The 12,624-nt window shown below is 40.1% G+C and overlaps 1 protein-coding gene across 1 annotated transcript; it reads right to left on the reverse strand.

The window, feature by feature from the left end:
- Positions 1-643: 643 nt before the first annotated feature.
- On the reverse strand, positions 644-11,747 carry lclat1 (lysocardiolipin acyltransferase 1). The gene is made up of 6 exons (XM_008310207.3): positions 11,415-11,747; positions 6,168-6,335; positions 5,631-5,829; positions 4,948-5,094; positions 3,790-3,906; positions 644-2,379 (listed from the first exon to the last, which is right to left on the reverse strand). Exons 2-6 carry the CDS (start codon positions 6,333-6,335, stop codon positions 1,856-1,858), a joined length of 1,155 nt encoding a protein of 384 aa, XP_008308429.1. The 5' UTR covers positions 11,415-11,747; the 3' UTR covers positions 644-1,855.
- Positions 11,748-12,624: the final 877 nt, after the last annotated feature.

Here is a 12,624-nt window from a genome sequence, read left to right on the forward strand (position 1 = left end):
CTGATCACAGTGACTGGGGGAGAAAAATAACCTCCCTTACATTAAATACAGGAGCAGCGGATTCATACAAAACATAAGAAACGCTTCGGTCTCCTTTCTGTCAGCTGAGCAGCTGACCCTGACAGAGTTCTCATCAGCGAGATGGTCAGCTGCAGTTGTGTTACAGTGAGGTCCAAACCAATGTGGCTCAAATGCTATCGAGGCCAGTGGTATGACTGGAGCACCACACTTTGATCTTGTTTCAATTTCTGTCCTTTTTTGGCAAAATTGGGAGCAGCTTTGTCAGCTGTCACTCGCTAATTGAGTTTGGTAGATGCATCAATGGCGGACACTCCTCTCGTGAGGGTTACTCAGGCTGAGGTGGGCATTACTGGGTCTTTTTTGGATTAGGGTTAAATCGCGGGCCAGTTTTCCAATTACTGGGTCTTTTTTGGATTAGGGTTGAATCGCGGGCCAGTTTTCCACTCCAAGTCTGGGCCTCTGTGCCACCCCTGCACCATGGAGTAAATGTTGTCCCAACACGACATTCTTCCAAACCCCTGCGCCACCCACGTCCCTCCTCCATGCCTGGCATCATCCATCTGTCCTTTGATTCCCAGAATGGCCACAAAACCTCTTCTGCTCATGAAACCATCAGAACCTCAGTCACATCTTCTGAATCAGTCCTAGTGTTGTCTCAGTGCAATTATCTTCTTCCTTACAAAACTATATTTAGCTATTGTTTAATCACGCCACAAACTGAGGATAAAATATTATCCTTGGAAAACTACATTCACCAACCAGTATCAAATACCCAGACCATGCAATTGGTAGTACATGTAACTGTACACACACTGATAATTCTCTTGGAATTATTACAAAGCCTTTCTCTTCTTAAGACTACTAAATCTGTGAAAGTGACGGAGGATTCACACGTACATCACTTATTGTATACATGGCACCAGCAAATGATTAAAGTTCTCACTGGAGGAAAAGCTAATCACACATGTGATTCAAATAAAAACTTGCATCACCATTTTGGTATACGCATTGCTGCAAAGGAAAGCAATACAAATCAAATATCCTCGGTCTCCTGGAATTACCAGGAGAATTCCCCGTATATCAACAGAGGCCACAAATCAAAGTCAAATAGTCCTGAATCTACAGCTAGCAAGAACGTACTCAAGAGGTACATACAGTAAAGGTGAGAGCGAGAGAGACTCTGTGTCTGTGTGTGTGTGTGTGTATGTGTGGTACTCTGCATGTGTTTATGATGCATGTGCACGAGATGGGGGCTTTCTGTTTGGTCTACATAAAAAAAAAAAAAAAAAAAAAACCCAGACCAATCTTTTTTTTGGTGTGAGAGGGCTTTTTCATCCGTTTTCTCCTGAGCTGAATAACCTCCTGATAAAAAGCATCATTCAAACTGATGGCAACAACTGAAAGCTCATTTAGTGTCAACTCATCACAAAGAAACATTTGGTCTGCTCTATGGCTCTGCTCCATGATAAATGAGAAACATGTTAAAACCCACAACACAATAAGAAACTATATAAAAACCAAGTCAGAGGACGTGGCGACAGCAGGGAAAGGATATCAACAGCTTGAGGTTGTCAAAGGACAAAAACACAGGTAACTTAAAACAGGTCAAAAAAGTACTGACAGTAAGCTGAGTGATTACAGAGGGTGGAGAGACACCATGTGTTGATGATGCGCTTAGCTCAACACATGGATGAGCAACACCTCCCCCCCCTTTTTTTAAGTAAGGAGTGTATGTATTTACACCCTTTCTAAGGCTTGATTCCTGGCTCTAGCCCTTTGGACTGAACAGGAGTCCTCCTTCAGTGTCCAATCCTTCCTGTCCTCCATCCCCACCTCACTGTGTCTTCCCATCCATCTCCTTTTTCCTGGCTCCATCACTGGCAGCCGAGGGTTTCCAATATTTATGGCAGGCCATCTCCAGCAGCTCCATCCCTCCAAACAACTTCTGCTGGGCCACAAAGACTACGACCATGACCAGGAAGTAGATCCTGAATGGTGTCCAGAGCCACAGGCCTGTGAAGCACAGAGCGATAAAGCAGGTCCAGTACACTAGCGAGGCTGCTTTGATCAGAGCCACGCGCAGCTCGGTTTTACACGGGGGCACGCGGGCGATGCCATCTCTGTCGAAACCTCGGGGCTGTCCCGAGTAGAAGTCACGGAGACGGATCTCCTTGTCAGCCCAGCGCTCTTGACACCACGACTGTAGGCCTTCGGATGAGGGGAGAGAAGAAACTGGGTAGCGCCGTACGTGGAAGTGGATCTCTCGGGGGAACAAGCCCAGGATGAGGTGGCGTTCAGTCTGAGGGATGTTCTTGGGATAAGCCACTGTGATGTCATGGACAGCATCCAGATTGTCTCCTAAGAATCAAGGACAAAAAGGCTAAATTAACAAACCTACCAATACTAGAGTGGCTTCAAAACCAGGTACATTTGACCAGTAGATCTAAACAGAATAAAGTGAGAAAATCATTCACATACAGTATGTTCTTTATTTGAGTCATTAACTCACAAACGAGAGGGAAGAAAAGAAAGAGAAGCTTTCGTTGCAACATTTTAATTAAATTTTGTTGATGTGCTAGCCTTACTTAGCCAACTAAAAATAGATTCCAGTGATGCCGTTACTGTCCTGGGGTAAAACAAGTTAAATTACAACAACCTACCCTGTCCTGGGGTAAAACAAGTTAAATTATAACAACCCAATTAGAGCTGTCCTCATCACTGTTCTTCTTGGCACTGTTCTTAGTGTCACTAAGAACACAGTGAACTACCCAGTTTCCATGTATTTAAAACTGAGTGGCTTTTTCCTTTTTGAGCTGCTGCTCTTCAGTTTTACTGCATTCCCCCACTGACCAGACTGGATGCTCATTGGCCCCCAGATAATAATAATTATTAGACCTCTGTATTTAAGCATAACATATCCCCCAATACATCAGTTTCAACAGCCAAACCTCTTAAACATAGCAGCCCTTATGTAAACAGCACAGCTCCAGACATGACACAAGGAGACTTAATATTATCCCTTTTCCACAACCACGGCGGTTATTCCAGCCGCGTTGCACACCCTTTCAAATCCTAGCTCTTAAGTTAAGTAGAAGCGCACCTCGTAATTATCCAGTGGGCTTAAATACTTCATCCCCAGTGTGACTTTACACAGCCTTGGGACTCTATACCATCGCTGCTAGTGTACAGCGTCAGTTCAACACATGTGGACAGTTAAATGATGTATCAAATGTACAGGGCACCTGCCGGCATCGGATCCTGTGGGGCTGAGGTCTATTGTGTAAATATAGAGCCTAGACGGACAGAGTGGACTGAGGCAGGAGCAACATACACGACGGGTGCAATGTACGGAACAATCCAAGACTGATGAAATCACCCAACATTTACAAAACCTGTTTGGAGAGTCAGTAGTAGACTCAGTATCCAGGATGGGTGGAGATTTAAACAGCAAAAACAGACTATGTTTTTTTATATTTAGTCGTGTGTCATCAACAGCTTATATACAGACTGTACTTAGCTGCAAAAATGATGTGTTTTCATTATACATTTTCAATTTAAGGAGTATGAGGGTATTTAATTAATCATTAAAAAAATAACCTAAACAGGGACATAAGGTGACCGTCAACATTTAACAACGTACATTATAAAAAGACAGTTAACACTGTCTGATTTAGACCTCACAATGTTAGAAAAGAAGCTGACTCCTCAAAACCTACAAGGTGACCACTGTAGCTTTATGTATCAGTGCTAATGTTGGTCAATCCTGACCTTGCCGCAGTTTGTCAACGATGAAGGTGAATCCAGTCGTTCTGGGATGCAGCACATACTCCAACTTTGGCAGGTTGTTCTTCTCTGCAAAGGCGTTGCTCTTTGCTCTCGTGTTTTCTGAAAGGAACACAGGTGCAGATGGATTATAGCGGAAACCAACATTTATCAAAGGTCAGTGCTTTGGCTCCGACCCTAACCGGAACCCGTGCTGCCCTTAGGTATAGAACTAACGATATCAAAAAACGGACCAGGAAATAGTTTCTGTCCATAAATGGACAGACTCTCAATAACTCCCAAATATACCCACTCTGTGCAAATGATGGTGTGTAAATTCTTATACAACACCTTTTAATTGTTTTTGATAATTATACATGCAGCTCAGTTCTCTGGAAATCCAAAGCGTGAAAATAAAAAAAATAAAAAAACTTCTGCTTATTATCCAGGATAGACAGTTTTCACAGAACATTTACGCAAAAGCCACGGTGACAATGACAATTAACAGAAGCATGGTTCTGTTAACATAATTCACCCTTATTTCTAGATAAATTACCCATACTAAGTAATACTTTGTTAAAGGGACCAGGAAACTGGGCAGTGATCTGAGACAGCTATAGCATATAAAGTCTCATACCACTGAAACCATGTCAGAACATTCCGTACACTTCCTCTTTAGCCACAGTGTTAAGGAGACTTAGCCGCAGATACACATCCCCTCAAAGGCCAACGCACCATTTAAAGTGTAACAGTCACCGAAGCTGCTGATCAACTGTTACGCAAACAAAGTCAACTCTTTGTGACATAATGAAATGTAAAGAGAAGCTAAGCTTCCCCTGGAAAAGCTGCTCGGGACGTTTGATTGGCTTAATTGTGATCCGAAAGGGATTTGAACATCTAGGACCAGAGCATTCCTGCCACTGCCTGGGCTGTCTGTGTGTGCGTGCGTGTGTGTGTCAAGGGATTGTTTCTGTATTATCACTTTAAAATTGTGTGAACACCAGCGTCAGCACATTGTGGAGAAACAGGTGTTTGACCACACTGAGCTTAATAAAAAAAAAAAACAAAAAAAAAAATCCTACAACATATGCTGAGAATAACAACTGCGTTTACAGGCAAATGGTTGCATGTACGTATGGATGGAGTGATGCAGACTGTAAGTACCAGTTAGGTCTGTGCCCTCGGGGAACAGCAGCAGCTGCAGTGGCTCTCTGATGTCACAGAAGTAGTCCAGCATGTTCTCCAAGTGTTTCTTGTCCTCTTCCCATCGACGATGAATAAAGACAAAGCAGGCCACCTGCATTGCCCAGCCTGCAAGATGGATAAAGTGCCACATGTTAACATGTTGGGCCGATTAAGTCTCGTATGTGACTGACTTACCATGACTCATAAAAACTGGTAATGAACACGAACTTACACATTTAAATGCAAATAAAAAAGGACTCAGCAGTTTGGTGAATCACTTTACTAGAAAAATGTTTAAACTGTCAAAACCAATAAACAAAGGAAAGACTGCTGCATGTGAAAGGCTCAAAAAAAGCCAGTCTGTCTAATGCAGTGGTTCTCAAACCCTTTTGGTTATTTTTTAAGGATCCACCTTTTCCAGTCACCCCAACAAAAATCTTAAGAAATTACATTTAATTTTTTTTAACTAACAGCATGAAATGTTATACTACAAGGTTTTGGGATATTTGTTCAAGAAATTGACATCTGGCATATGGCGATATAGTATAATGGAACACATGGCTTGTGTCAACAGCAAAGTTCTGTTCAGAGAGATGTATTGTATTCTAGAATGCAGAGGTGTTCAGGTGCGAGTACATGCGCGAGTCAAAATGTATACACACCAAATCCAGGCACCGCCTTGAGAATGGCTTTGAGGCAGATCTTCTCCAGACGCAGGTAGCTGTACCTGAGCAAACAACACCAGAGGAACATCCAGTCCAGGCGTGTTCGGTGGTTCATGATTATCACACTGCGCTCCCCTGGGATGAAACCATCACCCGTGATCACAACCTTCACACCAAACACCAGCTCTAGTAAGGACTAAGGAGAGGGAGAGAGAAAGAGAGGGAGAGAGAGCCTCAGTGTTGGAAGAAAAACAAAATTAATGGGAATGGGATGGAAAAGAAGCTAAATTTGTTGGAAAACATAAATAATGCCACCCATTATTGAGGTCACCGTAGACTGATGATTTTCCTCGAGGGCAAATTGAACCAATTTGAAGTGTGCTTCTGACAAAAAATAAAATCCAATTAAACAGGGAGGAATAAATAAAGCCGAGATGACGCAGATCACCATGTCAAAAGGTACTTAAGGTTACTTTAGACTATCTGGCACACAGACAGTGGTAGGCTGAGTCAAGACCAGGCTGGTGTACACACCACAGGTAGCGTCAGCCACGTAGCCACAATGCGATCGGTGATCCAGCGGTACCAAGCAGGAGAGACCAGCATGAGTGGCAAAACTGGACCCAGCATGAAGATGCTTCCAAAGAAACTTCCCAAAAACAGGGTCACCATAAAGTACAGGCCCCGCACCGACACGGCCATCTGTAAAGAGACAAAAGAAAGATCCAAGACTGAGCATACTTACTTTAGGGGACAGAATATGTATGGTAATGGAATTTACAGTAGTCCTAATTTGTAACTTCTCAGAAAAGAAGCTGAGAGGTCATCAATCCCAACGGCTGCTGCCGCTCTGTTGTTTCTTTGACAAATTTTCCCACAAACAGTGGAAAATCCCAGGCAGACATTCCCAGCATGGAATGTAAATAGGAGAATCTTTCTTACTGTGGGTAACAAATTGTAGGTGCATGGTCACTAAATAAGAGTGTGGCTGTGGCTTCGGAAGAATTCCCTGAATGTGCAGTCTGCATACGCGTGTAAACCCTGGGCCAATTTTTTTTTTACTATAAAAACCAAAACAAGAGCTACAAACAGGTAGGACCAGGCTCACAGCTGCCCCAGAGTCACTTGGAAAACCGTGGTCTACAGAGGTCATGAACGTCAGACTTTCGTTTGATCTTTTTTCATTACTTTCTCTCTCATGTTTCTAAAGTGACTAACAATGCTGGTGTTTATTTGGTTCTTTGTTTTTGTTTTCAGCAGATGGGCCTTCCCACTGGGCCAATTGTGATAATTACATTATCAAATTATGGTGCAATATACAGCATTACACGAGATGAGGACCACCCCTGATTCTAGGGTTTCTTCCCCCTCTTTGATCACTTTTTGCTCAGTTAATAATTTAAAATCCCATTCATTCATTTATGTCTTTCCATCTGTGCATCCAGAGAATTCTTTTTTTCTGTTTAAGATGTTTCTATCAACTGCTTAAAGGACCTTGGAAATAATTAGTTAAACATTTAACAACATTATGATGCTAATTGTAGCCATAACAATCATCTGATCAACCAGCTAAAATGATAAATGATTGACTGTAAACAACTTTAAAGGTCATAAATAGGTATTAAAACTATTAGATACTGACTACTGGAACTTGATAAAGTGTTTCCAATGAGGCCATCGCTGACTACTGAATACTGTATATGAGCGTGGAGTACAGCCATGTGAAGAATACGGACATACAGTGGAATACAGTAGAACCCTGTCCCTCCTACTGCATGGCTGCCTGCTACTTAAACAATATAACACCGTTCAATGTGATTACATGTAGTGGAAATGTAAAAAAACAGACACTTTTTCTCAAAAATCAAACATTTTAATCCTGCACCGTTTGGGGCCATTTCATTAATGTATTTGTATTATAAAATGTTTTTTAACCCAGTGGCTGGAGGTCGACAAAGGTGAAGCTGCCTCCAATTAGGAAAGCAGTCTTCTGCCTTGCTGAACAGGTCGAGCAGCCTAGCTGCTTTGCAAAATTAGGCCCAGCCAGTGACAGTTGAGCGGCCGACCCATGCACTGCGAGCCAGACATTTCATCAAAAAAAAGAAAAAAAATGGTATTGCATTGTGCCGTTTCAATGTTTTTGATAGGGAGATTCTGGTTTTCTTTATCAGCTTTAAATATTTCTGCAAAAAGTGTGTATTAAGTAGGGCTGCACAATAACTTTTTTTTAAAGGTCCATACCAATAACCCATCACTCTACTGCCTTCAGTGGCCAATACTGATAACCATTAACATACCTGGAGATATGAAAGACTAATGAACAAAAGATAAATCATAACATCAATACCATGAACAAAACCAAGAACTTGAGTTTTGACTCTTTAAATGACTTTTTCAAATGAAAAATAAAACAACAAAAAATTAATAAAATAAATAATAAAAAAGTAATAATAATATATAAGAGGCAAAAAAGTGCATTCCTCAAAAACAGAAAAAAAAAAAATATTAAATAAAAATAAAAGTATTAGTGTTTTTTTAAGTATTTTAAAATGTGAACCACTAACAATGTGTTTTGGTTTAAACAAAATTCTGATTGGTCTTTTGGATTGGACTCCATTTCTCCACTTTTATTTCTTTATCTGGTTTGTTTATTTTTTATTTTTTAGTGGGCTTGCCTTTTGTGTGGAGTGGTGTGTGTCACAATGACAAGTAGTTCACTTTACTTCCTACTTTCTTTACAAGACTGGACAAGGATTACTGAACTTCTTCTTGTAACCAAGCAAGGCAACTTCAGAGAAAAAAAAAACAGCAAATGGAAATTATTAACAATGTAAAAACACAAACAACAACAGTGTCTGACGTCAGGACTCTAGATCAATGTGAATGGAAAAATATTTTTAATTAGACACTGGTTACGCATGTCTCCAACAGTCGCTACAACATAGCAGAAATACCAAAAGGTTATAGAAGACAAAAAGTAATCCTCTTAAAATTCAACACTTACAACAACTGTCCTTATCAGTTCTGACACTATATGACAAAAGCTCATCCGTCTGGTTTGACTCGTGGCACCTGTAGCTTATCAGTTCTTGCACTGTTGTGACCACAAATTTGTTCCACCTGATGTTTCAACGTCTAAAAATACTTTAAAATTAAGCCACTGCCTAAATAACTATTTAATAGAAGGAGACAAACAGGTTTTCAGTAACAAGCCTCAGGAGATGAAGTTTGAAACAGAAATGCAGTGAGTCTCAGCTGATGCTGTAGCTGAAGCAGCTACTACTTATCACTCAGTAGATTTTTTTTTATTATTTTCTTTTTATATACCCATGATTCATGCAGTTCGACTGTAATTACTGTTATGAGTGCAAAAGAATTTGGTCCAGACATGCTGACCTCATAATCCTGTTTCTGTCAACAACCTCGGTGACACCATGATGCGACAAGTTTTAAGACAGCAGACAAAGGGGAAAAAAATGCATGTTGGTTTGTGTGTATTATAATAGTGGCAATGAGGGTTACTGGCTTTAATGATGGAAAATGTGAGGCATGAGACAGGTGAGAAAACAGGCTTGCTCAGCACAACTGCCACAATTAGACTATGCCCATACGCACAGCACGAATACACACAACACACACCCTTGGGCGGCTCCTGGAACATTCAGAGTTGATACAAACACATTAAAGGAGGACAACACTGCTGGATCAAGACACATGACAAGTGAATGGAACTGTCAACATTTAAGTGTTAAATAAAAAATGTTTGTTTTTCCCCCACTTGACATCAACACTCATGATGCAAAGCCAATGGGTAAACCCTTCTGTTTTTTAAATTCAATATGTGTGCAAAGTGGTAGTCTGGTTTGGTCCCTGTCTCATAGTTGTTTAAGATTTATTTAATTACCACTAAGATAGAAATCCTGAAAGTAATTTCACAGACACACCAGCAGAGGCGGTAGACAGCAATCCTTCTCATCATCCAAGTCTGGATTCTCTGGCACTGCTTTTGCATTCCTCACTCAAAGCCAAGACCAGACTCCACAATGAAGCAAAGCAGAGTTAAGAGGTGAAACATGTCTAGGCTAAACAACATACGTAGTTGGACTGTGTGTGTTTGGATGAGACAGACAAGCAAGAGGGGAGAATGGAATGAAGATAAAACAGATAATTAAATTGCAAATTATATTATTAAAATAATTTAACTATATGTTTATTTGTGCAATTATGTGTATTCTTATCACACAGCATTTGTCATTTCAATTAACGATCACTTACACCTGATTTAATTAGCTATAAATCTTGCAATCTTACAATCAGGTAAAAGGAACAATAAAGGAAATGGTTGAAATATCTGCAAATGTACTATTGTTGGAATGTAATGTATTACCACAGTTTATTCCAAAAGCAATGGATTTTTTTAAATGGACAACATGGATTTAAATGTTTGGAAAAACGTGTTGATTCATATTTGTTTAAGACTTACTGACAGGATTGACAGGATGACTTTGGTATACCTTCAAGTGCATTTTATAAACAAATTATGATATTTAATGTGTTTAGAGGCCATTTGACAGAAGTAATTTACAACAAAAAGTAACCTGTGGACAATTTGACACACCTATAAAATACTAAAAGGAAGTTTGCTGGCGTCAGCAGTCACACTGGTGTTTTCATCAGTTGACAATAGAAGCCATGTGAGCACATTTATGACAACAGAAAAGGCGGCAGGACAGTGCATGCTGGCTGATATTCGAGAACACATACTCACGAACTCTCGCCTTGGCTACTCATTTTGACCAATTCAAGTGTCACATGTGGGATCACACTAACTTTGTCCCCAAACTGATCATCCTTGGCTGTTCCTCTGATGAGCTTATTTATAAGCATGTCCAACCCTGTGAGCTGTAGCTCAGCTTTCTTCCATTAGGACGCCACTGTCTCCAGGTCACATATCACAGGTCTCTCTACAAACCTGTACTTCACCACAACCTCACTCTGGTGTTTTGACTCATCCTTAAAACCTCCAATGGCTTCATCTTAATTCGCTGGCATGTTCTGCCCTGTTTTATCTGACTTTGTTTCTTATTTCACTATGGCATCTACCTGACTTGCAAAACAAAATTAATTTGATACAAGACTACTGTCCAAAATCAATGGTTGAGGTATTGGACGATCTTAATCACTCACGTGATGAGTAAATGCAGAAGACAAAATTAATTATCTATAAAAACGTTCAATGACAAACCATGTTTCACTTCTTATCTTAAGACAATGTCCCTCGACTCGGGGTGCGGCAAAGAACGAGAAAAAGAGAGGGAACATGGGTAAACAACTAGAATGGCAACAAGGTCTAGTTAAGGTTTAATCTGCATCTAATGGGTCACTTACACCAGCGTTATCCAAGGTGCAACATGCCAAGGCTGTTCCCTAGTAAATAATTAACAGGACCTTAAAAGTTTCATGCTAATAAGCTAAGAAGAGATAGGAATAGAACATTGACGGTTCACTGGTTTCTGGTAGCAGACGTTAACCCCCCAAATAAGTAAAAATCAGAATACTAGTACCACTAGTAGTGGTTATGCTGAGCCGAAAGACATTTTAATACATGGAAATTGATTTTTATGTCAGTGTCATTAAAATTGCCACTGACAACCACGCTGACACAAACAGCAGCTTACTGCTAAAAGCTAACTAGCCAGTAAAATCTTTATGTAACACAAATACTGACAAATGCCAGAAAACCTCTTCGTGGGAAACGTGACGTTTCCTTATTGTACTCACCTTGACAGTTTCCAAAAGAATCACAGCTTTGTTAGTTTATTCGCGTTAGCTCCGAGTCCAAACACTCGGCTGTGACATAGCAACTCCTAACGCTCATTAGCTTAGCAGAGGATAACTTTAGTGATTAAGCAAAAATAAAAATGTCCACCGACGAACGCATTACCACTCAACAGGCTTCTTATATTCCGCAAAAGTTTACCCGGGACTGGTGACTATAGTTCAGTCTCGTTTGATTCGGTATACGATCAGTAAAACTGAAGCTAACGTTGTAGCAGCAACTGTCATGCTGCTACGCTAAAGCGACCTCTCAACCTGTCACCTCTCACCTGTCCTTACACTTCCGCAACTAAGGGGGCGCTAGTTGTGCAAAATGCACGCGGAAAGCAAACCGTAGGCTGCAAAGCAGGAACAAAGCTGTGTCCACTTTCTAGATTTGACACACTCATAGGTACGAATATGAGTTTTCTCAACATTGTGCATTTATGACCACAACAGTCCTGATATTAACTGAAAGAAAAAACAGTTATAAGGTAGATAGCGTAAGTAGAGATCAAAGTATTATTATACTTGGCGAAGTAATTACTACCACAACTAATTCACTTATAAAGTATAAAGACTAACTACAGCAACTTCCCCTGACGTTTCTGTAGAAAGAGCAAGAGTTAATTAAACAATAAGAATGATTAAAATACCAATGTTATTTCTCATATGCTTCTATAACATCTATATAGCTGTTTCAGAGAACTATCCTTGTACAATTGTGGTTCTTTTGCACCGGGTCATAACATGTCTCGTCTGGTATAAAACTTGCTTATTTTTAAACATTGACAATTTTCAACAGTTGATTTAATGCACCACTTGACAAAGAAATAATGAAACAAAATGTCAGATCTGTTTGAATTGAGTGACGAGTCTTAACATATATTTGTTAATAAAATTTGGAACCCACCGTCATCCGAAACCTGTCAAAACTGCTTGCAGGCAAATGTTTACAGGCAAAACATGAGTGCATAAATGAGAATACAGGTTTAAATGTAAATTATATTCACTATCAACCATAGTCTCTCAAAGTGGAGTCTAAATTGCAATATAGAGATCTTTATTGAAAAAACTAAGAAAATTTACTTTTGAAATAACTCTTAAATGCTACACATTTTATATTATTACACTTTCTTTTGACTTATCTCACTGACATTTTGCCAGGAGGTAT

The sequence above is a fragment of the Cynoglossus semilaevis genome, chromosome 1 (assembly GCF_000523025.1).
Source record: "Cynoglossus semilaevis isolate Cse_v1.0 chromosome 1, Cse_v1.0, whole genome shotgun sequence".
In the NCBI taxonomy this organism is placed as follows: Eukaryota; Metazoa; Chordata; class Actinopteri; order Pleuronectiformes; family Cynoglossidae; genus Cynoglossus; species Cynoglossus semilaevis.

Bases quoted from the DNA above. Each gene is read 5' to 3' on its own strand.
- lclat1 (XM_008310207.3), bottom strand. From the start codon at position 6,335: ATGGCCGTGTCGGTGCGGGGCCTGTACTTTATGGTGACCCTGTTTTTG. The intron at 5,830-6,167 runs GTGTGTACACCA...CCCTCTCCTTAG, and splicing joins CGTGGCTGACGCTACCTGTG to TCCTTACTAGAGCTGGTGTT. The intron at 5,095-5,630 runs GTGTGTATACAT...TCCATCTTGCAG, and splicing joins CAAGGCGGTGCCTGGATTTG to GCTGGGCAATGCAGGTGGCC.